The 25036-nt window shown below is 37.5% G+C and overlaps 4 protein-coding genes across 5 annotated transcripts in view; 1 reads left to right on the forward strand and 3 right to left on the reverse strand.

Moving 5' to 3' along the window:
• The window catches only part of LOC113665067 (methylated-DNA--protein-cysteine methyltransferase), a 1376-nt gene extending 1011 nt beyond the window's left edge, over positions 1-365 (forward strand). The window contains exon 1 of the mRNA XM_027180717.2: positions 1-365. This exon is cut by the window's left edge and continues 1011 nt beyond it. The gene's annotated coding sequence lies outside the window, so the exon portion shown is untranslated.
• A 1123-nt stretch (positions 366-1488) lies between these two features.
• On the reverse strand, positions 1489-6054 carry LOC113665056 (ubiquitin domain-containing protein 2). Its single transcript, XM_027180705.2, has 3 exons — positions 5803-6054; positions 5451-5678; positions 1489-3710 (listed from the first exon to the last, which is right to left on the reverse strand). The coding sequence occupies exons 1-3, from the start codon at positions 5882-5884 to the stop codon at positions 3316-3318; spliced, it is 705 nt and encodes a 234-aa protein (XP_027036506.2). The 5' UTR covers positions 5885-6054; the 3' UTR covers positions 1489-3315.
• Positions 6055-7424: 1370 nt separating this feature from the next.
• LOC113665058 (proline-rich protein 5) lies at positions 7425-11414 on the reverse strand. The gene is made up of 2 exons (XM_027180707.2): positions 10778-11414; positions 7425-9215 (listed from the first exon to the last, which is right to left on the reverse strand). Exons 1-2 carry the CDS (start codon positions 11339-11341, stop codon positions 8853-8855), a joined length of 927 nt encoding a protein of 308 aa, XP_027036508.2. The 5' UTR covers positions 11342-11414; the 3' UTR covers positions 7425-8852.
• Positions 11415-16409: 4995 nt separating this feature from the next.
• Positions 16410-23795, reverse strand: LOC149050367 (uncharacterized). 2 transcript variants are annotated; one of them, XM_089196482.1, is made up of 7 exons: positions 23641-23795; positions 19441-19630; positions 18917-19006; positions 18680-18766; positions 18458-18550; positions 17696-17788; positions 16410-17467 (listed from the first exon to the last, which is right to left on the reverse strand). In XM_089196482.1, exons 1-7 carry the CDS (start codon positions 23686-23688, stop codon positions 17190-17192), a joined length of 879 nt encoding a protein of 292 aa, XP_089052608.1. In that variant the 5' UTR covers positions 23689-23795; the 3' UTR covers positions 16410-17189. The 2 variants fall into 2 exon arrangements, with proteins under 2 accessions (XP_089052608.1, XP_089052609.1); XM_089196483.1 differs by having other exon boundaries at positions 17086-17467; positions 18944-19006.
• Positions 23796-25036: the final 1241 nt, after the last annotated feature.

Below are 25036 nucleotides of genomic sequence, written 5' to 3' on the forward strand. Positions count from 1 at the left end.
TGGCTTCAGGCCTGCAAGTTACCATGACTTTCAAGAAAGGGGCCTCTGGTTCATCTTCATGTTGTGTTAATGTATAATCACTATTTCATGAAAGCCAGAAGTAGATGAGTCTTCAGCAATTAAATATGTAAAATGTCTCTAAGGCATGTTATGAATTGAGAATATACGATAACATAGTTATATGTAACCTTCCAGTATGATATTATATACAATTTAAGTTTTGCATTTTTCACCATCTGCAAACTACAGCATGAATTATGCCCAAGATTTTGCTGGTTAGTATATGGGCATGTTGTCAAGACAAGCTACCCTAGTGTTTAGGTAACAGCAATATACTTAATAAAGTTTATTATGATTGAAGGAAACTAAATGCACCAAAGTTAGACACAAAAACCCAAAAAACCAGCAGGTGCAAAAACAGGAAGCATGTACTCCAACCAAGGCAGTGGTGCCACCCTTAGGGTTTTAAGGTATCCTTTGAATAACATGATATACACAGGTTGATAACAGTACAGCTGTAAGTAAAACCTGATGTGAAAATGACAATACTTCAGAAAAAGGAAAAACTAAGTAAGTATAAATGAAAATGAAACTTAACACAGGGAAGGCTAAATGTAGAATGCCTTGCCTTACTAACAACCCCAACTTACAAACTATGGACCAAAAACTCTCATTGTACCTTGCACACTCCTCTAGTCCTCTGATGTGTGCTGGGAAAATATTAATTTATGCTAATTAGGATTAACACAAATTACATCATTCACGTTCTTTGGCTAGGCTATGTGAGGCTACCTGTTCCTTGAAATTAATCATTCTCACCCTGGCACTCTCATTTTTGTTGTTTTTTGTTTTTTGTTTTTTTTTGTTCTTGTTTTTCTTTTTGGTAAATGAGTGGGCCACTGCCTGTGGATCAAGCTGCATATATATGAACTGTCAATGTTGCATGACATGAAAGGTGCCAATTTAACTTGGAGTGACTTTCAACCCCTTCACCTCCCACCTCACATGACAGTAACCATACACTTTGTGAAATGTGTCTTCACATTTGATTTCTTTCTGAGATTTGGACTTTGTCACAGAAAAAAGCATCACAGAAAGTCAAAACATGCAAAATTTTGACAGTGTGCACATGCTATTTGTAATTTGCCCCCATTATACAACTGCACTTGTGTTGCATGAAAAATGCACTCATTTTCAACCAATCAGAACCACATGATTTCTTTTTCATGTGTATTATCAGAGATTTAATAATCACATCTAGTTTTGATAACCAAAGAACACTGCAGATTACCACAATCTTAAATAAACCTGCAAAGAAATGGATCAGACTAACCTAATGCTGCGGATGCCACAGAATAAAGGAGTGATAGGCTTCCAGAGGTAGAGGACAAGCAAAAGGAACAGTTAAACACATCACTGCCTCCTTAAAAGGGATGTTCTTGACACTGCCCTTAAACAGGAGGAGAAATAAAAAGGGACACCCACAGAGGTAGCAAATAATTCTTTTATTTCTAACAGAAAGGGTTTCATCACAGGCAGTGATTGATTAGAGAACTTTAATGTTAAGGGCAAAACACCCTGCAACTTGTAGAAGATTGAGAAATGAGTTAAGCAAGACAAGCATCTGTCACCATTAATCTATGGTCACTATTCTATAATTTCTTGAGAAAGAACAATCTACATTGAAAATAAGAGCTGAGCACTAGATTTTAAGGGATTGCAATTGAGCAATATGAGACTCAAAATTGTGTTAGCTTAGAAGCATGCCCTCATTATTGGCAGTGCAAGACCTGCATTTCTTTGCCCATGTGAAGATTGGGGACAAGTCTAAGAGAGATGTACCAAGGGTCTGGCACCAATAATCAGTGCCACACCCCTTGCAAACCTCTTCCCAGCTAACATTGCTCAAGAACTTGTATTTTTCCATAGGCAAAGAGACACTCACGAAGCACTAATGATAAGGATCTGCTCTTAAGCTAATAATAATTTGGCACATAACCTTGAGTTACTTGTTATTTTGAAATTCAGCATTAAACTGAAGATGGGGTATTAAATCTCTACAAACTCAAGAATCCAGTCTAGTAACCTCTTGCCAAAGGTGTAGTAAGGTTACTAAATTCACAAACATTTAAATCAAGCATAAGCATAGTAAGCCATTGACACCGATGATACCCAGTTAGTACTCAGCCATACATGGACATCCTTCCTGCATCAAATGTTCATTTTTCATGTTAAGATTACTGGTCCTTAGTGATGTAAGGCCATCCTCTTAACCCTTTGACCCCTAAGAGATTCCCAGAAGTTAATAACATCTAACTTCTCCTTACCATTCCAACAAGTTATCTTGTATACAGGTAATGAGAACAGAGAAGCTTATCAACCAGAAGGTGTTACTTTGGAATAAGACCAACTTCTCCTGTCTAATTTATAAGGAACAGTATGGCAGTCATAGGAAGAATTATTCATTAGATCTTGGAGTTAAAGGGTTCAAATATTTACCATCCTATCATCTAACCTCATGTTATTTTAACAAATTAACAAGGTGCAATATACTGACACATTAACTGATCGACACAATTCTTTTTCTTGCTAATTTTAATTTAACACATATTAAAGATTAAGACTTAAATTTAAACACAATTTGTTTTTTCTAATGTCCTAGCTTGTATTTAATATCAAAAGTATTAACCCTTTAACTCCAATTAGTGATTAAGACAGAATTTCTCCTTACAATATCTGTACAATATCAGGCAGACAAGTGATGAGAATAAAGAATAAGTCTTAATTAGCTAATTATTAGTTGATCCAATACCAAATTCTCAAAATTTGCATCTTTAGAACTGTACTTAAGACAGCTAAGAGAAGCACTAGATAAAAATGGGATTTTGGGAGTGAAAGGGAACTTGAACTCAAGTTACCTTCATTAATTGTTTTGTTACTTTTCTTTGCCCAACAATTGACTCACTTTCAAGAAAGGGATGATGGTGACAAAAAACAAAACATTTTAAAGGGATGGCCTGATTTACATACAAGTGTGCATTGTTTGTAAAAGCTGGGTATGTCCTTCGGGAGAAGATGACGCTTGAGGGCAAGTATAACATTCTTGTAATAACATTGTGATTAACTTCTCAGTTGTCCCAGGCAATTGGCAGGCATACCCTGTTCTCACTTAATTTCCTTTAGGCTGTTTTTCACTAAACCAAGTGCCTGAAACAGGCTCCTGGTTGAGAATTCTTCTGTATGGGTGTTTGACACTTCATAGGACATAAAAAAAGTTTGTAGCAGCAAAAAATGCCTGCTTTGAGTTACAACCTTTTAGTTTTCAACAGGTGTAGGTTGCGGCAAAATTACTTGCACAACATGACCTTTGGGAATTTTCACCTCTCCTATTGTGGTCTTGTCAATCAACATTCGCCCTGCATAAAACCATCTCTGCTTGGATGGCTCAATCCCTTCCAGTTTTTGAAGCTTTCTCTTAATTTTAAGGACAGTGTCTGAAGTATATACAGTCATTTTAAAGTCCTTGCCAGTGGACAAGCGAAGTTTAATATACAGTTCTTCCCCTGTGGGCACCGAGTCATCATCTTCAACTTCTGCACTGGCCTCACCACTAACATCTTCATCTCTGATTAAATTTGTTGGCTTGCTCACACAATAAACTGGGAGGACATATCTGTTACCAAGTTCATCATATGCATCTTGCAATGATCCTTAAAGATAACAAATTTAAAGTTAATGCATGGAGAACTAGGTAATAATTCTTACTTAAGCATCATACCCCAACCCACAACTTTCCTCAAATTTTGTTTAATGATAAAAGTATGAGGCTCTGAAAGCACTCTGGAATAACCTGACTTGTCATCAGTCTTCAAAAGTGCGAGACAGAGGAAGGGTCACACAGTGAATACCTTTTACTAACCAAATTTGAGGTCCAAACTGTAAGTTACAGATGGAGTTTTTCTGTTCCATAAATCTGAGCGGGGTTCCATAACTTACAGTACAAACCGCGAAAAAACAGTTTGTAAGATATTTCTTATATGTCTGAGTTCAAATGGAGGGGAAATTTTTCAATTCAAACAAACAAACATTTAAATTAAGCAGGTCAGTGAAATACAGCCTGCTAAACTGACCCATCATGACCCATCATGACTCACATACTACCTGAGAGAGAAAATAAAGGGCAAAATGAGACAAGATGATCCTCTGCATTCCCAGCTCTCCCTAGACACTTCTAAACCTCTAATCCTGAACATCTGAATAGTGATTCTCCCTTTCTGTTGCTCAGTCTTCCTTCAAATCAATTACCAGAATTTGGTATTCCATATGGAATCCACCTTAAGCTGATTATCATGCCTACTCTCATTACCTGTTGGCTGAATTAATTGAAATGGGGGGGGGGGGTGGGGATGGAAACAATGAGCACTGCTGAATCACCTTTCAAATTTAACCTTGTGTTTACCTGCAATAACCACTACCCAAAATTTAAGTTTGTCTTGTAATATCCTGTTTTCTTATTTTCCTACAATAATAATTGCTACAACAGATAAATAAAATTTGTATGCTAGACAGGCATTCAGTTTATGAAAAAAATTGACAAAAGTAATTAGAATAACATTAATTGTGGTCTTGAAAAAATTATTAGTTAACATCTTGATTGCTGAGAGCTGTGACACTCACAATTCATGAGCAACACAACTACTCAGCTAATACATTCAAATGAGCATCTGAAGATACATAAATGTCTATTGATTGTTCAGGAAAGGAAATATTCAATTTTCTTTGACATGATGGGGAAGTGTATTTCTAATGCACCTCCCTTAGGCAAGTGCAGCTTTCGAACCAACCGGCTGGTCAGGTGAGAGCAATTTCCGCTTCACTCACACGAACTCGATATGTTCAGCTACAATACGATCAACATAAACTCCCGCATAAATTAGAGTACATCTTGGTGTTTATGTCGAGTGATGTCTCTTGATATTATATTCAAGGCTACAGCTTGTTTGAGTTTCCATTACCATTTAAGTAAACAACTCAGCAATAGAACAGAGAACTAAATATAGTCTTTTGGAAGCGCGATCAGTTATCGAAACATGTTAAAAGTTGGCAATTGGACCATCTGCAGCATATACACAGTCTTTCATGATTAGCGAGTGCATTTTTAAGAACAGGATGCGAACCTACTGTCTCGCATCTTAACAACAACAAAAATAAGTATTGCACACGAACTTCAAATCCGTTTTTTTGACGTGGTAAATCGCTATGGGTATATTAGATCAGCCGATTAGAGACGTTTAAAGACTCATAGGAATACCGACACAATTTACGGAGAATTCTACTCGGACAAAAAAATTCATCGCTATGGTATTTCTTGCGTGACTTGAGCGATCATTCGACATACATTTTTAGTTCCCTCGCCGTGCTCTAAATTAAGACAACTTCTCAGCGCTCACCTGTGGGAAGAGTAATGTTTGCTCCATCTACAATTGCTTGCGCCCAAGTATGATCGTCCGTTTCAGCAGCTGCTCTTAACGCATCCCAAATCTCCTTCCGCCCTTCAAAAGCAGGCGCAGTCTCCCAAAACTCCTCTCTTTTACTACGGAGTTGGCCTTCTGTAAGAGGAATTTCAGAAGTCCATGGCGGTCTCTCTTTCTTCAGTGGTTGATTGCGACCCAAAGTAACTGCAAAAATAAAACAGTATCGATCAACTCAAAGTACTTTAGTTTTTTTTAGTCCCCGTTAATCGACAATAGAACTTGTCAAGACATTAAGCGAAGATAGAAACTAGTGCATTAACTACAGTACCTCCTGGCGTACTACCAAATTGATCGCTACCAGAGCTGACTCTTATGCTTGGATCTCGAGATGTTCCCATACAACCACCCATAGTTATGACTGATGAAGAGGGTTAACCAAAAATAAATTACACTGCACCGCCAAAAAAGGGGTAACAGAGGTCGTTCTCCTCCATTACGTTGCAGATCTTTTCCCTCTGCTACCTTACGAAAAGTTCCTGCGAAATCAATTGATATTCGCTCGATACGTGACGTCAGAGGTAAACAGAAGTGGACATGCGCGCTTGTATTAACATTTTCTCATTTTCCCATTTGTTCAATTTATTGCATTTCAGTATTTCAGTAAGTAATTGCCGAGTGACCTCGGTTCACTTCAGCTCTTATGTAAATGGGACTGAAATTTTATCCGGACTAATGCATCTTTCATTTTATCTTGAAGCTTTCCCCAATTTTTTCCAACCCCTAATCATTTTGCTGTTCTTCAATGTGTGTTTACCACAAATTTCAGCCATCAATCCCCCTGATCTCTTTACTTACAAAAATTTACATTCCCTGACCAAATTAATGCAAAGCTTAACACACATCCTTGCCAAATCTCAGTTGTGTATACCATACCATAGAAACTTAGAAAATGAGAAAATTGCTTTCTTCACTTACAATGGGATAAAAGTGGCCACAAAAGCTTTCTTTGGCCTTCAATGACATAGCAAGTGACCTTAAATTTTAAATCATTTTTCTGTCTTTGAATCAAAAATCTAATTTGTTTTTTCAAAATATAATTCTTTCCATTTTCCTCTTAATATGATACAAAAGAGACCCAGTATTCTGCTGTTACAGGTGTCTTAGAAATGGTAAAAGCAAACCTATTCATGACTAAAAAACTCTAAAAGCCACGTATAGTTTGCCAAGTTTAAAAAAAGAGTGTGCTGAGAAAAAAGTTTAGCCCTGAGGATTTCTTTTATTGCACTATGCATGAATTATGAAAGACTACAAACAGCTGTTTTGTTTGTCAATTCTGTCCTGGATGGGAACAAAATGTTTCTCATGTCTTCAGTAAAGAGACAATAACTAGAGCCAAAATGTGACACCAGTCTTCAATGCAAGAACTCAACCCATTCGTGACTAAGTTAAAGCAAAAAGAAAGAAAGTAGCAGGAAATACTGTAGGTGGTAAAACAAAGAGGCCCTTCACAGGTTCTTGAACTGAGACAAACCCAAATCTTGAATCATCATGATGAACCACATGAAAAAAGAGAATTTGAATGGTTTGAGTTTGTTTGAAAGTAACAGTAAGTTTTGGAACCCCCTTAAAAATCTTGTTGAAGAGAAAAGCATAGTATGCAATAAACAGGTTTAAAGCTAGAATGTTTTCCTCTCAATCACAAATTTCACTGAATGTTGAACAGTCATTTCACATTTGAAACCAAAGTCTTGTTCAGTAACTATCAGAATTTTTCATTAGCAAAAATTTTCTTCACTGAGTTCAATATTGAAAGCAGTATTAAATACCACTTACCAAAGATACATTATGATTACTGATCAAGAGCAATGTATAATTTTATGACAATAATTTTTAATCTAAGCAAGAAATTATAACTTGTTCAAGGGCAGACTGGAAGAATAGACTGCTAAATGTAATAGAATTTCTTTTATTCAGGAGAATAGGTTTGATCATCTTTGTAAAAAATGTCAGACCATACATGAGTTTAGAGTTAATGACAAGAAACAAAAAGAATCACAGATGAACCTGAAAAGTGAAACCCAAACACAAGAGCCTGCCAGTAGGTTACCCTTAAACTCCCAAGATCTGATTGTTAATTCTCCCCTCTAGCTATTGCACATTTCCTTGCAAATTGGTCACAAGAATTTGGGGTACAATCAAGGAAACAACTTAAACCTAATAAGTTTGAGTTTTCTCACAACCTGTTTGCAAGATGATGTATGGATATCATAGGGAAAAGTTACGAGTGAATCACTTCTGGGAGTTAAAGGGCTAAACAGACATCCTAATAGGTTTTATAGCCAACTGTAGACCACAGGTTTCAATTAAAGCTGTTATTGAAACCTCTGCTTACCAAGTGTAACCCTAATAGCTATCATGTATCTTTAACCATTCTATAGTTGACAAAATGTAACATGTAGAGTTAATTGAAGAATGACAAATTTTCCAACCTTTTAACAAGTAGTTACTTAAAAGTTTTATTTTCATTGCAAGATTTCTATTCTATTGCAATATTCCTTTTTTTTCTAATTATACACCTTGCTTGTTCCCAGAAATTACCACTGTTTTTAGTTTCTTGACTTGTAATTTGCAACATTCCTGAGAAAAACTGCAAACAGGGTTCACAGGTAAGTAAAATGTTTGGGTAAAAAATTTATTCAAAGACAATTGAAATGGAGAATGGAAAATTCCAGAGAACAGAAACACCTTAAATTTGATAATTACTAAAATAAATAGTTTAAATATTATCAAAACCAGTCAGGTAAAGCCAAGGAAATGCAGGATCCCCATAAAATATGACACTGACTGAGAAATTCAAAAAATATATAATCATCTCTTGCACTTTTCAGCACAATTTTTGAAAATAACTTTCTTCATATTCTGTAGGAAATAATGATTCTCACTACACAACTGGGAAAACAAACCCCACATTGAATTTTAGCCTTCTGAGGCACCTAGCTCTGTGCAAATTACACTTCAAACTTCTCTATCCTCATTAACCTGAGGTGGTGTACACAGGATAAACCTATGACAGGAAGTTGGTTGTCACAAGTTTGAACTTTACTCCTCAGAATGACTAACCAAAGTAATGGGCCTACTGTTAGTAGCACTTAGCCTCTGAGCTGGCCCTTTTTATTAATACTCCAGGATGTGCATTTCCCTGCTCATGGGAGGATTTGAGACCAGTTGGGAGTAGAGAGAGAGGTTAGTCTGGGGTCTGGCAATCATTATCAGTGTTACCCTGCAGATCTCTCTCAGGGGTTGCCTTACACCGTCTTGCAGTCAAGGAATTGCTCAAGCTGAAGCACTTAGGATGAGGGCTTAACTCATGTTTGACTATTATGTAACAGTGGATGTGCTGGAACTGAATACAGAATTATGCGATGAATCATTCAAAGATTCAGCAGCAAAAGTGAAACGTCTGTTTGGTCCTGATTGCAGAGAAGTCTCATGAAGTCTGTCAGCTGAGTACTTGGACTGAAGTTCCAAAGATCCCACACTAAATGGACGTGGTTTCTTCTCCGAATGTGATGCAGTCTCTGACTTATTATTCAGTTCTTCACTTTCACTTTTTTTGGAGTCCAAAGATGGTTTCACAGGTTTGGTTCTCAAGCCTGTAGAACTTAAGTAAGGTGACACAACAAACGAAATGAGATGTTCAAGTTTTCTGTAGTTTCTGCTAGTTTGGTCATCATGAACACCCTAGTAGACAAATAGACTTATCGTTATGGAATGAAAAATATATATAAAAAAATGTTGCATTTATAAGCTATAACCTTTTTCAAAAATTCCCCCTTGTCAATGTTGGTAGAAAATTGGGCATCATTGAAATAGAGGCAGGGTGATTGAAAGAAACATGATGAAAGTTAAATGAAATATATGATATTTTGACCTGCAGATGCAATACAAGTTAAGAGCTTATCTTCACAGAAGAGGTTAAAAAAAAGAATTGAAAAAAGAAAAGCTTTGCTGGGATTTGAACCCATGTTTCCCACATACAAGAGTAGTAGATTTTATAAAATTGATTTTGAGTTGAATGTCACTTTGCATAACTTAAAAACCTTTATACCTTAGCTGCAACAGCATATCGTCACAAGCCACGTTACTTATTGCCCTGTGACATTCTGTTTGATCATCATATCAGATATATCTGTCATGAAGGAAATCAGGACACTTGGCAAAACTATCATCAGCACAGAAGCATGTGCTAGTTATACTCATTGTCAGTTAATTTCATATTGCTAAAGAAATAACACTTTGAAATTGGAAATATTTCCAGAAATTTGCGGGTAAAAGACCCTCCCCTTACCGCATAAAATGTCTGTAACTTTTCAAAAGTAAGATTTCTTATTCTAAACTGAAACAAAAGCTGACTAATTATCAGGTGCTCCACCTGTTAACCCTTAAACTCCCAAGTTCTGACTGTTAACTCTCCCCACTACTTTCTGCAAGTTTCCCTGTAAATACATTACCAGCATTTGGTGTTAGATCAAGATAACAACTCTTACCCAAGAAGTTTGAGTACTGTCATTACATTCTTTCTGAATAATGTTTGGATTTCATAAGGAGAGGTTATATCAGAAGTTAATCACTTCTGGGAGTTAAGGGATTAACCCTCCAACATTGGAGAGACTGGCAGAAACCTCACAAAAAGGCTGACTGCGACAAGAAATGGTGATGTCAACAAAAACGTTGCTGAACATTATGAACTTAAGGACCATACTATTGACTGGGACTATGCCCAATGCCTAACCTACATTAGTATACAATATTAATAGTAGCATTAATACTTTAATAATATTATATTTCAACTAATGAATCACATCACAGCTAACCTGATCAATCAGTTTACAATACATGACTGACAACAACTACTGTACACATTTAACTCTGATGAAGGTCGTTGGAACATCAGTCACCACTACCGACAACATTCCTTCTCAAAATCAAATGTAACCCCCTGGTTCAAACAATTTATAACACAATCGTTGTTTGTTTGAGAAAATTTGGCTATAGTAGCCATAATAATAAAGTTAAAAAGGATCTGACAGTAATTACTAATGATATGACAGTAATTGATAATGATATGGCTGCCTTCTGTTGTTGTAATGTTCATGAATGTACCCTTGGGTATCATTGTGATTTTGATCAATGGCTATTGGTCTTCAAATAATTATTGAAAAGCAGCCTACGACAAATTATAATTTTATACAAACCGTGTATTTCTACTTTCCCTTCTATTTGCCCAAATATAGGTCTCTCACCTGCAAAATCAACAGCATCTGTGCGACTTTTGGCGGAACAGTCAAGTCCATAACAAACGCTTCTTCCAATTTAGTTTTCAACACTACAACGTCGCGAAAGTTTAATAGAGCAATAGACCTAGTAGACTGAGCTTCACGGGACTGTATATCTAAGAAAATTGCTTGAAGTAACGGCAATATCGTACAGAAGAAGTAAGTCCAACTATCTGCCAGCTTGTCCAACAGAACCTCGCCATTTTTGTCTTTGACGTCTTCGCGTAGAATGATCATTCCTTTAACAAGTGATTCTTTAAACCATTCACAAATCGTTGAGCCGCCGACTTCCTGTTTCACAGATTTAACCTTTTCCGTAAGACTGCTTAATTCTGATTTTGCTAACTTCTTTCGTTGAAATAGGGCAGTTACAGCATTTGATACAGTGTTCCAATCTTCATTCTTTCCGCCTGCAAAAGTAAACTTCTTATCGGTAATTTTCGGGCTTCTTGGTCGCTGCACTCCAACCATCGTTACTGAACCATCCTTTCTTAAGAATTCACCTAAATTTGACACCGGCGACCGCGCCATGAAGGTAAAATAGCGGTAACTTCATAAAATTTAGAAGTGATCAAGTGCTTCATGAAACGGGCTGAAAGCACAATTTGGGCACTAGTCTCTTTCGGACAACTCAGTCCGCTGAAGTTCCTAAGAGTGAGAACGATTAGGATTGTGTGACAAGCGTGACGTGCTGAGACCAGGGATTTAGAAAACTGAAGGGAGTTGAAATAAATGAGAAGGGAAAGAGCCTGGAAAAAGTGTAAATTTTTAGGCGGTAATGGTAATTGCTCAGAAACAAAGTTATAGAACAATTTTTTAAATTTTCCTTGAATTTTCCTAACCAATTTCTGTTTCGGAAAATAGGATAAAAAAGATAGGTCACCACACTTATTTAAGAGATGTTTTAGAAAACCTCTTTCCTTTTTAGATTTCAAGTAATAATTTCTCTCTTTATCTCCCCCCTTTTTGTATTTACGCGCTGCGCGCGTGATTTCACAGATAAGCCACTCACGTCAAAGAACTCTAACCTTGACATGGGAAAACTGACATGGACATTTTTCTTGTGCTTATTTAGTTTTAGTTGGTTTTGAGCTTTCGTTTGCGCAAATTTGTTCTGTTTGGAATTTGAAGAAGTTTCGGAATTTTTATTGCAGCCAAATCCTGTGGTTCATTTAACAAGTTTAGTGAATATTTTCTTCAGAATTTAGACTCTAGCCTTTTTTTTCGTAAATAGATATTATGGGCCAAACTTACCCCATTCATGCCTGTTCCGGCACTTATTCCGCGCGTTATATATCGAATAGTAATAGGACCGAGTGGAGTTCGGTCCGCACTCGTGCGAGTGACTAACAAAACTGGACGACCGCGAAGTGGGAGTCCAATTTGTCAATGACACGTTGAGTATGATTACAGACAGAATTGAACGACAAGAAATCCTGTTACCAATTAATCATAACCGTTACAATTTCCTAAAACAAAAAATACATTTAGGTCAAATATCTCTGGTAGAGACATTGTCTAAAGTAAAAGATTTCTCCATTTTTGGAAATTCCTCAATTTTTCTTGGATAAGTGGTTGTTGCTATGGTTACCGAAATTAAAAGCAAACATGATTAAACCTTAGAAACGACGATTCCATTTCATCGAAAGTGATTCGGACACAGACTGAACAATCCCTTGAACTGTTTAGCCGGACTTTGAACTTTTTTGCGCCTTAAAGATGTGAAGATATCATTGCATATTATTGTTTTGATCGTAAGCGGTTGTTTTGACCGAACGCACGGTTTGAATAAATTATTTTTGCACTTGATGCGCGCGCTTTGCTTATGCTTAATTATGCTTAGCCATCTCGTATTTTTCCATGTATATTATTAAACCCTAATCACATGATTTTTCTTTTGCAATTTGGAATAAATAAGCACTTGTTAATTTTTTCAAAGACCACAAATTGCACTCGCCCTACGGGCTCGTACAATTTTGTTAGTCTTTAAAAAAATTTACTCGTGCTTATTTATTCCAAATTGCACTCGAAATCATGTGATTACCTACACAAATCGGGCTGGTGTTAACCAATCACGTTCAAGAATTTTGTTATAGTTTTGATTAATATCTATCTATCTATCTGTGACTCCTTTGTTGCATCCATCCTTTTTACACTGTATTTTTAAAATCTTCCTATCCCTGCCAGGCAATTTCAGTTTCATGTGAAAGCACATGTGGTACGAATAGAAAAGCGACAAATAAAATATAAAACTGCGCAAAAACGACATCAATTTACGTCGAGAAAATTAGTAAACGATACTCAACGTATTATGTTTTGTTCCCAAATCCGCTCTTCTGTTACCAATCACGTGAATATCGCGAGGTGCATTCCTTGCGTGATCTTTTCGACACGCGCGCGTTAAACGAGGTACGTAGATTTGACTTGTTACCTATCCTTTGAACTTGATTGCAGACTTCCTATCAAATGATAAAAAATTGCCTTCGCTCTTCACTTTATGGAATTACATGGTGTGTTAGATAGTGCGAGAAGAGAACCTCGATGGAAATCTTCGCTTTATATTCCACATGGAATTCAATAGATCGGGTTACTTCCTCGACAAGTATGCTTTCGAAAGTTCATTTTACTGATGTTTGATAATTTTAGGGCCCTGATAACCTCAGACAAGGGCCATAGAATCGACATAGGTACTTGAATGATATTACGTACCCAACAGTTTAGCATCTATACGTGGGAATACGTTAGTGGATTGACACGTCTACGTTTAATGGCGTCCAAATTGAGCACTCTACTAGGATGAGTCATTGCTGCTGGCATTATGCATGCTCACTAGTTTTTCTAGTTTGAGCACTCTGGCATGGCTTAAGTGATCCCACATGTGTGAGAACACTTGGGGTGGCTTTACTGCCTTACCTCCATCCTAGCATCAGCACTGCACTGATGAGGCCCAGAAGGCCGAAACAGTACTGTCTGCAGTTAGTTATATATATATATATATATATATATATATATATATATATATATATATATATATAAGTATAGATGATCCCACATATGTGAGATCACTTGGGGTGGCTATATGGTCTTACCTCCATCCTAGCATCAGCACTGCACTGATGAGGCCCAGAAGGCCGAAACAGTACTGTCTGCAGTTAGTTATATATATATATATATATATATATATATATATATATATATATATAATTTGTGGCAAAATTGCGCAATTTTAAATGACATCGACTCAAAATGTAGCTCGAGTCGTTGCTTTCAAGGTAATAATTTGCATCCTCGAGAAACAGGCTTCGTGCACGCTTTTAGCCATACCTTTACCTGGTCCATTGATTGAAAAACAACACCGTGTTCTCGGAATGCGCGCGCTTGTTCGCCTGATTACGTGATTTTTATGCGCGGTACAGGATGCGCAGTGCACTACCGAGGATTCACCTTACTAATAGAGCGATCACCGTCTCCTCATAGATGGACACCCAAAGCTACAAGTTCTACTTCTACGCAAAAATAAGCAAATAAATATAATGTTATTATTTCAGAAATTGATTTTTCAATGGGAAGCTTCAGTAACCTTCCAAAGTGAGAATTCATTTCATTTCCTTTCGAAATTAAGACTTCTTAAGAGTTCTAGACAGACCAAAAAAAAAAAAGGTAATGTTCTTGATTTTGTTGGAAAAGTGCAACACAAAATGTAATGTATAGAACTTGTAACATGTTAACCAGCTCTGAAATTAAGGAATGTAAGCTCTGAACATTACTCAGTCTGGAAGCTTGCCGAGGTGATTATGAGGAAACATCTTTTCGTCTGTGGTTATCACCACTAGTCGCGATACTGCCCTTGAAAACATGAGGTAATTACTGGCAAGTTCATCATTGAGCCAGGAAATTGCCACTACCACTCGCCATTCGTATGAATGAGCGTTGTGTACAAAATCCAATACTACCGCATTTCTGTTACTGTTGTTTACATCACAAACTGGAATCCCCTTTTGTGTCATTAGACGAGACAAGCCTTCTCTGGGGAAGGATGAAGTGAAAAGAACAGCGACCTGATGTAGAAAGTCACTTTCTGTCCACCTTTTGACTTCTTTCTCTATGACATTTGCAATGAAATTAAAATCAGAGTTCTCAAACACTGAAACAGATGGTCCACAAACGTGATGGCCAAGATAGTTTGAGACATCGTATCTTTCAGCAAAAGAAACGAATAGTTCCTTTGTTTTTTGTTCAATACGATCAAATTGAGGTTGGTTTAATCTCTGTGATAATCCGAGAAGGGACTTCTTTGCGAACGCTTGAACAAAGTTGTAAACCTCAAAGGTAGATCGCATTACCGTTTTCATGCAAGGAGGGTGAAAAACGTCGAACTTTTTGCAGAGCTCCCGCGCTTTATTCTGAATTTCTGCTGCGCTGGACAGCCCTCCTGTTACATCCTGAGAAACAACGCGTTCATTCCTTTGCATGTAATCATAAGCAACCCAACAATAATGATCTCGATCTTTGATTTGGTCCAGAAGTTTCTTCAACAGTTCTATCGTGTCTGAAATTTCGGCTTCGAAGGTCTACATTTCATCAAGAAAGAAGTGAAACTCTTCTAGATCACTTCCGGAACCATTTTGAGCGGAATTCGGGAAATTACTTCCGGTACTGCTTGAAAAATCACTTCCGGGATCCCTTTCAGCATTGCTCGCCAGATCACCTTCGAGATCTCTTCTTTGGAGAAGCTTGGAAAACTCAGGAGGGGAACAAACAGTAACTCTACTGGAAATGTTGTCGTCCATATTGTCCTCGAAAAACTCTTTGTAAAGATTAGTCAGTGAAGAGGGTGCCGTAACGAACTCGTATCTTCATGCCGACACAGAAACAAAGCGTTGCTACGCAACAGATGAACTTTAAACTTTTTAAGTTTACCGCGTATTATGTAAATTCTCCTAGTATATACACGATAGTCACATGAATATTCTTTCATTAAACCCCTGAAGAGTGAAGCGATTCACGAAACAGGCTTGTTGGGAAATGTAGTTGCGTCCTTTTTTCCTCTCATAATATATATAATGTCATATGTCATTTTAAAAGAGGGAGCTATGAATGTTCTGTTCGTCTGGAGAAATGAGATGTCTTCTGCTGTCACTAGTCTTTATAGGCATGCAACTGCAGAAAGTGTATTAATTTTGATGGCAATTGCATCCCATGTTTTGATTTCTTACTCAGTTACACATGCCAGGATGATTACAAAACACCCACCCTACCCATAGATGTTCATTGCTGTCTCTTGAAATTTTACCTTCTGTGATTTTGATCTGAGTCAGATTACCCTTGAATGTGGTTTGAATTCTCCTAAAATCACTTTTCTCTGTGAATGAATGTGTGAGAAATGTCACCGATTGAGTTCAGATATACAAGTGATGTATGAACACTCAACATTCCTTCTTTTTGATGTCCACTTACATGCAGGAGAAGGAAGACTTTCTGAACTGGCTATGGTTTGGGGTTGTACCTTGGCAATCCTGTATGTTACTTACAACAGTTACAGCAAGCAGCATCATAAATATTTGTTTTCTTCCTTACTAATCCCTATCAACCTTTCATATTTTGAAATTGATGAACTTTATCAATGAAAGAACATGCTTTAGCAGAACTGTAACTACTCTAGTTCTCCAACCCAGAATACCATAAATTTTTGTATTATTGCTATTACTATTATCATATATATATTTACATTACATAACTGAGAACAGAAACATAGACTGCTTAGCCATCCACATGCCCTATTACCAAGCATTTCAGAAATTACAGCAAGTCATCTTTACGACAGCAATGAGTGAGTGAAATACCACTTTCTTGCTATGAACAAAATCTTACATACTTGATTACAATCTGGTTATGGTGGTTGTAAATAAAAACTAATTCCTCAGAAACTATCTTCATAATACTGTTCTTTTAACTGATTGGTCATGATTCAAAATACTGCTAAACTTTGACTATAATTAATACACAAGATAAGAAATGATGAGAATGAAATATTTTGCAATAATTAAATAAGAACAGTTTAAAAATATCTTTCAGAAAAAAAAATTTAGATGCACTAAAAGGGACAAGGAAGGCTTAAGAATAATCATTTTTGTGTCATGTGACATCATCTTCCAACCCAAAAAATACAGCTTTTTAGTGACAATTAGATGATTCACTTTGTCACCTCACTTTGCTGTTGCAATATCACCTTGCTAACTCTAACGCAGAATCTCTAAAAATGAATGATGATACCATGTATTTTTGTCAATGACATGTTATTTGTACTCTTCTTTAAAATTATGTTTTTGGATCCTCAGTTTGACACAAAAATTGATCATTATTAGCCCTTCCTGTCCCTTTAAGGTGTAGCATTATGTGGTGCCAACTGAAGTGATCCATTCAGAAGACTTGCTCGGTATATAAATTGTTTAGGAAAAGCAAAAAACTTTCCTTTCTCCAAAAAAGAGTTTTCATCTGGATCGCCAGCAATAAATGGCGCCATAACATTAGATTTTGCTGCTGTTAACAGTACACAAACGTGATCTGTTGGTACTCTCTTGCCATGAATTTCTCTTCGATGTTCTTCTAAATGGCCAGCTGCCATGACAACTGAGTCACGTCTGTACACCACCATCACTGTTGAAATGGAGAAAACAGAATATAAGATAAAAAATTAATATGCAACCAACAGGGATTTCATAGCATACTATTTACTAGATCAACTTAACATGTACACAGGTCTTGAAGAAAATTATAGTTTTTGCTGAAAACATCAGAAAGTCTTACAAAACAATACTGCTATGCATTTATTGTGACTTGTACTTAATTTGCTACAATGAAGAAAAACAAACAATTGAAACAAACCATTATTTTGTGAACTGGAAGCTAATGCTGTCCCAACCGTTCTGTCTTGCTCTCTGTCTGGTGTTCCACCTTCTGTACTTTCAGACTCTGTATCTGAGAATCAAGTAAATTAGATTGAAAAGGTGAAAAAGAAAAAACATAACAAAAACAAGCTAAAAAGTGGCTTGCATTGCAAATGAAACTAACCCCAGTTTACAACATCAGTAAAGCAGGCGTTACCTTTTTCTGGATTCTTCAAATTACCAAAAGTGCCCTTACACTTCCCTTTGACCTAATTGGATATCTTGGTAAATCAAATGATGGGTTTTCTTAATAGGCTATTTATGGTGCATACTCAAATCTTGTTACACAGAACAAGGACGATTTTGCAGCCAAACATGCAATGCCTGTGAAATGTTCTCTGAATGTAAGAACAAAATTGAATTTTTAAACCTTTTACTACCATTGACTCTTTTGTTTCCCTAGCTTCCCAAACTACAACTGACAGTGCACCTTGAACTCTGTACTAATATTATGAAACAAAATGAGTAGCATAGTGACCTTTTCTGAGTCCACTTGGTTATAATTTGTTATCTTAATTATCTTTAATGGGACATCAATTTGAAGATTTCATGGATCTGTGGTATGATAGCAAAATTCAATATACATGCTAACACTGAATTATCACCTATAATCTTTAGGAAAGAACTTAATCCTAAAATGTTACCTTTGTAGATACTTTTGCATAAGTTGTTACAGTAAATACAAACAAACATTACAAACCATTATTTAGGGAACTGGATTCCACTGCCGCCCCAGCTGTTATGTCTTGCCCTCTATCTAGTGCTCCAACTTCTTCACTTTCAGACTTGGTATCTGAGTATCAGGTAGTTATATTGAACTTAATGTGTAAGTGGTGCTCAATATGAACCAAAAAAGGGAACCTTAAACAAACTAAACAAAAGTAGAAACAAGGAAACAAAAATAAACATGAACAAAACAAACCTGCATTGCAGAGAGTAGATGGGGCCGCAGTTAACAACTCATTTGACACTTTGGGAGTTGCACAATTGCTAGAACTTTCAGACTGATCTAAATGTGTGAACAAGAAATGCCTAAGAGATAGATTTGGGGTGTAACATACAATGTAAATTATTGTAAAACCCCATTAGATGCACTCTAATATTTCAAATATTTTTGACATATTAAATTCAAATGCCTAGGAAGAAACAGTTCAACTACCTTCCAGAGAAGAGGTTGGCAATTCACCTGTGGAGTCATTAGAGGTAGATGCAGTTGTCAAATGTTCATTGCCAGACCTTGAATAGTAATCTAAATGAAGAAGAAGTTAGCCAATAGTCACATTACAAACTAATGTACAATGAGGAAGGTCAAGTCTGATTATATAGAAATTGGAATTACATAACTTGCTAACCTGCTACTGGAAAGCAACATGAGTAAGTGCTGAGATGGAGGGATACACTTCTCACTGCCAATTCACTTTTATTAATAAACATCATTAAGATTCAAAGTGATAATGTTTACAAAATTAATGCAGCCAATCAGTTTGCTTTACTTTTTTTTTTTTTTTTTTGGTTTGGCACATTTTTTTTTGTCAACCACAACAAAAATATTATGATGATAAAATAGTAACTTGACATTGGTATTCAATAAATATAGTGCAAGTGTCTGTTTTGGTAATTAATACAGTATGTAGATCTGATGGGCTTCTATATTATCAATGGAAAAGTATTGGTTTACAGCACCTTTGAGAAACTTCTTAAACAGCATTAATGCCACATCTCCACCTTCTGAACTCTTTTTGTTGCTCTTATTTCCAATGAAGGAAACCCCTGCACCAGCAGTGCCATACACAGTTATGGTGTTACCATAACCTTGCCTGTTTTGCATCATGATGACAACATCACAGTCGTGCTTCATGTTTAGAATATCAGCCTAGAGTACAATAAAGATCAAAGCTAGCTTTTTGTGTTCAGTGTCAAGAACTACTATCATGCAATCTGGTAATGCATGTAATACATAATACATACTGTATTTTTCACTTATAAGGCGCACCACTTTTTACGAGAAAATATGCTTGTTTGATCAAAATCTGCTCAAAACTTGGGGTACGTCTTATATCCGAGTATTTTCGCGCAACAAAATGTAACTTTTCCAAATTTCCTTAATAAACTGAAATGAGTATGTAAATAAATAGCGGTAAATTAATAAACAAAACACATCCAACGTTGACCATTGACTTTATCAGATTTGTTGGTTCTAAAAAGAACCGGGGTGGCTCTGAAAAAAACCATTTGTTTGAAAGCTGGGCTGAGCTCAGCTACTCGTCGTCTTCGGCTTTGCTGTCTGTCTCGAACTCGTTGTCAATCCGCTCTTCTGTGTCCTCTGCTTCTTCTTCCTCGTCATCCCAAACCGCATCATCTTCAGTTCCATCGAGAGCATCGCTGATGCCACAGGACTTGAACGATCTCGTTATCAACTCAACTGGGATCTCTCTCCATGCTCGATCGATCCACCGCAACACCATCTCTTTACTGGGCGCTCGGTTACCTCGCCACCAGGGAGACTCGCCACCAAGGAGACTCGCCACCAGCGAACTCGCCACCGAGGAACGATCTCGCCACCAACGTACTCGCCACCAAGCGAAGTCTTCTCGCCACCAACCACCAATAAAGAGATAAACTAGAATAAAGTAGTCTAGGAGAGTAGGATGTTCGAACGAGCACAATTCAAATCGGCCGATACGTTTTTGCGCTTGTCTGCAATTAAATTATGACCTTCAGCGACGTGTTAGATGTGTTCCGTTCCTAACTCATTGACATCGAAACGTATCGTGTTTGTCTTTTGCACGTAAGCGATGAGAAATTGCAAAACTCGATGCGAGGAATAAAAACTTACTTGAGAGAAAATGAAACTTCATGGAAAGAAATAAGTGATGAAACAACATACAAAATATGAGTGTGTAGGAAATTTGCATATTTTACTCCAACCTTTACTCCTGTGGTCACATCAAATATTTTCGAGTGGCTTCTACTATCTATTAACTAAGATAATTACAAAGTAAAGTGTGAAACAAGAGATTTCTTCTGATTGGCGGTTCATATAAACTAGAAAACCCCAGGCCGTAATTTATTTGAACGAACTTTAAAAAAAGTTTAAAAAAATATATTAACTGCACCTGTTTCACGTGAGACTGGATCTGGGTGGAAGCAAGGACACCAAATTCACCGGGGTGGTTGTGGCCATGCATTCCCGCGAAGAATGCACCGTCCCGCTGAATAACGGATGCTTTACACCTGTGGTCTTTTCGGCGTACGGTGCACTGCCAGTCGATGGTTCCGTTTGGTCGTCTTTTGCGGATGTTGAAGGTGTAACCAGTGTTGGTCACCAGCTTCGTGTTCCCTCTTATGGTTCCCTCCAGGACAAGATGGTAAGTCGTCTCGATTGGCTGCTCTGACGGGAGGTCTTGCTCCACTGTCGAATCTTCTAAAGAGGCTTCCTGTGAAGGTAGCTCTGGCACTGAGGGTGTTGAGCTGAAGCTGTCGAATAGCGGCGGAGTGACATCTGGCTCAGGGATTGGTGGAGACATAACTGCTGGAAGAAGAAGTTTTCTACTTAAGTATACGGACTTACTATGTTTTAATGTTTTAATTTCTTTTTGATAAACAACAAGAGAAACAACAACATCTAGCAGTTACAACAACAAAAACTCAAAACTTACTACCGTTGAAAGACGCCTCTTCTAGTCTGGTGCTTTCAAGGACAGGGCAGGAAGAACAACGCCACTCCAGATTCTTCTCTCACGGACCGCTGCCCAGTAGTCTTGGCGGGATACACCGGTGTTGCAGGTTCTATGGTTCCATAGATTGCCAGAGCTACCTTCACAGGAAGCCTCTTTAGAAGATTCGACAGTGGAGCAAGACCTCCCGTCAGAGCAGCCAATCGAGACGACTTACCATCTTGTCCTGGAGGACAAGATGGTAAGTCGACAAGATGGAACCATAAGAGGGAACATGAAGCTGGTGACCAACACTGGTTACACCTTCAACATTCGCAAAAGACGACCAAACGGAACCATCGACTGGCAGTGCACCGTACGCCGAAAAGACCACAGGTGTAAAGCATCCGTTATTCAGCGGGACGGTGCATTCTTCGTGGGAATGCATGGCCACAACCACCCCGGTGAATTTGGTGTCCTTGCTTCCACCCAGATCCAGTCTCGCGTGAAACAGGTGCAGTTAATATATTTTTTTTAACTTTTTTTAAAGTTCGTTCAAATAAATTACGGCCTGGGGTTTTCTAGTTTATACGAACCGCCAATCAGAAAAAATTTCTTGTTTCACACTTTACTTTGTAATTATCTTAGATAATAGATAGTAGAAGCCACTTGAAAATATTTGATGTGACCACAGGAGTAAAGGTTGGAGTAAAATATGCAAATTTCCTACACACTCATATTTTGTATGTTGTTTCATCACTTATTTCTTTCCATGAAGTTTCATTTTCTCTCAAGTAAGTTTTTATTCCTCGCATCGAGTTTTGCAATTTCTCATCGCTTACGTGCAAAAGACAAACACGATACGTTTCGATGTCAATGAGTTAGGAACGGAACACATCTAACACGTCGCTGAAGGTCATAATTTAAATACAGACAAGCACACAAACGTATCGGCCGATTTGAATTGTGCTCGTTCGAACATCCTACTCTCCTAGACTACTTTATTCTAGTTTATCTCTTTATTGGTGGTTGGTGGCGAGAAGACTTCGCTTGGTGGCGAGTACGTTGGTGGCGAGATCGTTCCTTGGTGGCGAGTTTGCTGGTGGCGAGTCTCCCTGGTGGCGAGGTAACCGGTAACCTAACTGCATCCGTTAAATGGGCGCGGAAGAAATCCCAAACTAGAAATCCCCAATGCCCAGGCGTAAATCGAAGATTTTTCCGAATCCTCCTTGGTTGCTATAAGTTAGAAAGACAAACTGTGATTAGACAACAGTTAAAGACATGACTTTCTTCAGCGAACGTGCTTAAAAGCATGCGCTTGAAATATTGACGTCAGAAACAATCGAACAAATTCCAAACTTCGCTCCCACGAAATATGGCAAACTTGGCTACAAATCGTTCGAGGAAATTGTCGTGGCCGCTATTATATACTCCGAATGATAAAGGAAAAAGAACAAACCTTCTTCCTCCATCCAGGCCTTCTTGTGTACAGAAACCTGCATTCCTCTGGGCACCTGAATTCGTAGCTGACGAACGCCTTTAAAAATAGCCTTCGGTGGAAGTTTCTCACCATTCGCCTTCACTGCTAGGACGACCGTGAAACTCTGTTTATCGCCTCCGCAGGATAAGATCGGCACTGTTCGGTTTCCAGTGTTCTTGTGGCTGGCAACTCGAATCTCATCGGGGTTTCGTCCATGTTCAGGATGTGGCTGGACTCCTTGCCGCAACGCTGTCTGGCTCTCGACACGAAGCGATGGAATTCCACTACCTTGTCTTCCATGTCGAAATTAGTATTCATAACTTAAAACACTGTCTCCTGAGAAGGATGACTTGAGTGAATTCAAACGTGTGACTTTTATGCTATTTTCCATGTGTGACTTTCTTGCTATGGTTTGTAATGTGTGACTTTTTCGCTTTTGTTTCGAGAATGAGGGCACTGTAACAAGTAACTTCTAGAAGCTTGTAACCGAGTGCGCCTTATAAGTGAATAAATACGGTATAATAAATTGGGCAGGGTTATATGCGTAACTGAACTTCACTTGTTTCATTTTACAAGAAAACATTGAGGAACTTTTCTTGGTTTTCCTACACATATACATGTAGGGTAGAGTATCACACACGTAGGAAAAAGTTTGTATAACTCAAGTTATTTAACGAAGTAATGATATCAACAAGAAGATGCCCAATTTTTTTTAATGCAGTGTATATTACATTTAATGCTACTTACACGTTTTTCCATCAATTGTCTCTGGATTGTAAGATTTGTTTGTCCCATTTTTTTAATTTTTTCTATCTGTGCAGGCTTCCTGATCTTGGGAAAGATGGCTGAGCATTCTTCACACCGCCTCCTTGCCGAAGGCTGCTCTGCACCACAATCAGAGCATGTCTATTGACCAAAAAAAGGAAGCTAAAATCAGTTAAAATATTTCTCACAATACCTTCAAAAAAGGATCTACATGTAAAACTGTGGAACATGAATGATGAGAATGGTGCTTATAAAAGATGTAATATGAAAAAAAAACAACAGATGTCATACTGTTAAGATCAACCAAGAAATCAGACTTTTTAATCCCATTTTTCAGATGAGATTACAATTTGGTACCTAACTTGTTTGCCAAACTCATCAATAGAATGTCCTTTAATTTTATCATGAATAATAACTTTTTGTCTGACCATTAGGCACCTTCCCCTAACTATTTTGTGTCTGCTTTGAATTTTCTTACAATTGTAAAATTACTTTTGATAACCTATTTCAATTGGCTCAAATGAGTTTATCCACCCATTGAGCTACCTAATTGTGGTCTTAAGATCTTGTGATCTTAAGCTCACACAAGTACATGAACATATGGCACTTGCCTTTCTTCCCTTCTTCACTGTTGAAGTTCCTAGATGGAGAGGTTAGAAAGCAGTTAAAGTTTGAATGCCCGAAACAGCCCAAAAATTGACAGTTTCTATATAGTAGTAGTATGTGTCTTATATGGATGTGAGTGCTGGGTAACAGAAATCTAATGCCAATTAACAAACTATGTTAATCTAGGAGATTATAGTATACTTCATGCGGGTTACTGATCTTTAGCATGAGTTCAAGTGTACCCAAATAATACACCTGAGGTTATCAACAAAATCTTTCATTTTGTGACAATAAAATGCACCCATAAAGAGAGCAAGAATATCACAGTTTTAGCAGCTAGAGTATCTACACTCTATCCTCTATGTTAAAATCCAGTAAGTAAGTCTGTGACATCCTGCTATTTCTGAAAATTACTGTCCTGTGTCTCTAGTTTTTCAAAACAGGGCAATGTTTGTTGTTCTAATTACCACAGTGGCTTAGCGAGTAATTCACTGTGTCATTGTTCATGTAAGTCAGTAGGCACAAGTAAGAAAGAAACCTAGTTAAGGCCGTGACTTTTCGGAAGCTTTTAAATCAATCTCACAAGAATTAGGGCACCCATTGATATCAGCAATTACTGACGGGTTTACCCTGGCTAAAGATGGAATTATTACTATTATTATTAACACCTCAGGACTTACTTTAGTTCTGTCAACTCATTTCAGCCCTTAACATGTAGGTTCTAATTCAATAAAAACGGCTTTTAAAAGCTAATACTTAGCAAAGTTACATC

This window comes from Pocillopora damicornis, chromosome 2 (genome assembly GCF_964200805.1).
Source record: "Pocillopora damicornis chromosome 2, jaPocDami1.2, whole genome shotgun sequence".
Taxonomy (NCBI): Eukaryota; Metazoa; Cnidaria; class Anthozoa; order Scleractinia; family Pocilloporidae; genus Pocillopora; species Pocillopora damicornis.

Bases quoted from the DNA above. Each gene is read 5' to 3' on its own strand.
- LOC113665056 (XM_027180705.2), bottom strand. From the start codon at position 5,884: ATGGGTGGTTGTATGGGAACATCTCGAGATCCAAGCATAAGAGTCAGC. The intron at 5,679-5,802 runs GTACTGTAGTTA...TTATTTTTGCAG, and splicing joins ATTTGGTAGTACGCCAGGAG to TTACTTTGGGTCGCAATCAA. The intron at 3,711-5,450 runs GTGAGCGCTGAG...GTTATCTTTAAG, and splicing joins AAACATTACTCTTCCCACAG to GATCATTGCAAGATGCATAT.
- LOC113665058 (XM_027180707.2), bottom strand. From the start codon at position 11,341: ATGGCGCGGTCGCCGGTGTCAAATTTAGGTGAATTCTTAAGAAAGGAT. The intron at 9,216-10,777 runs GTGAGAGACCTA...TTTGTCTACTAG, and splicing joins AGATGCTGTTGATTTTGCAG to GGTGTTCATGATGACCAAAC.
- LOC149050367 (XM_089196482.1), bottom strand. From the start codon at position 23,688: ATGGGACAAACAAATCTTACAATCCAGAGACAATTGATGGAAAAACGT. The intron at 18,767-18,916 runs GTAGTTGAACTG...TCACACATTTAG, and splicing joins GCCAACCTCTTCTCTGGAAG to ATCAGTCTGAAAGTTCTAGC. The intron at 17,468-17,695 runs GTTTGTTTCAAT...CCATTTCAACAG, and splicing joins TTCCAGTTCACAAAATAATG to TGATGGTGGTGTACAGACGT.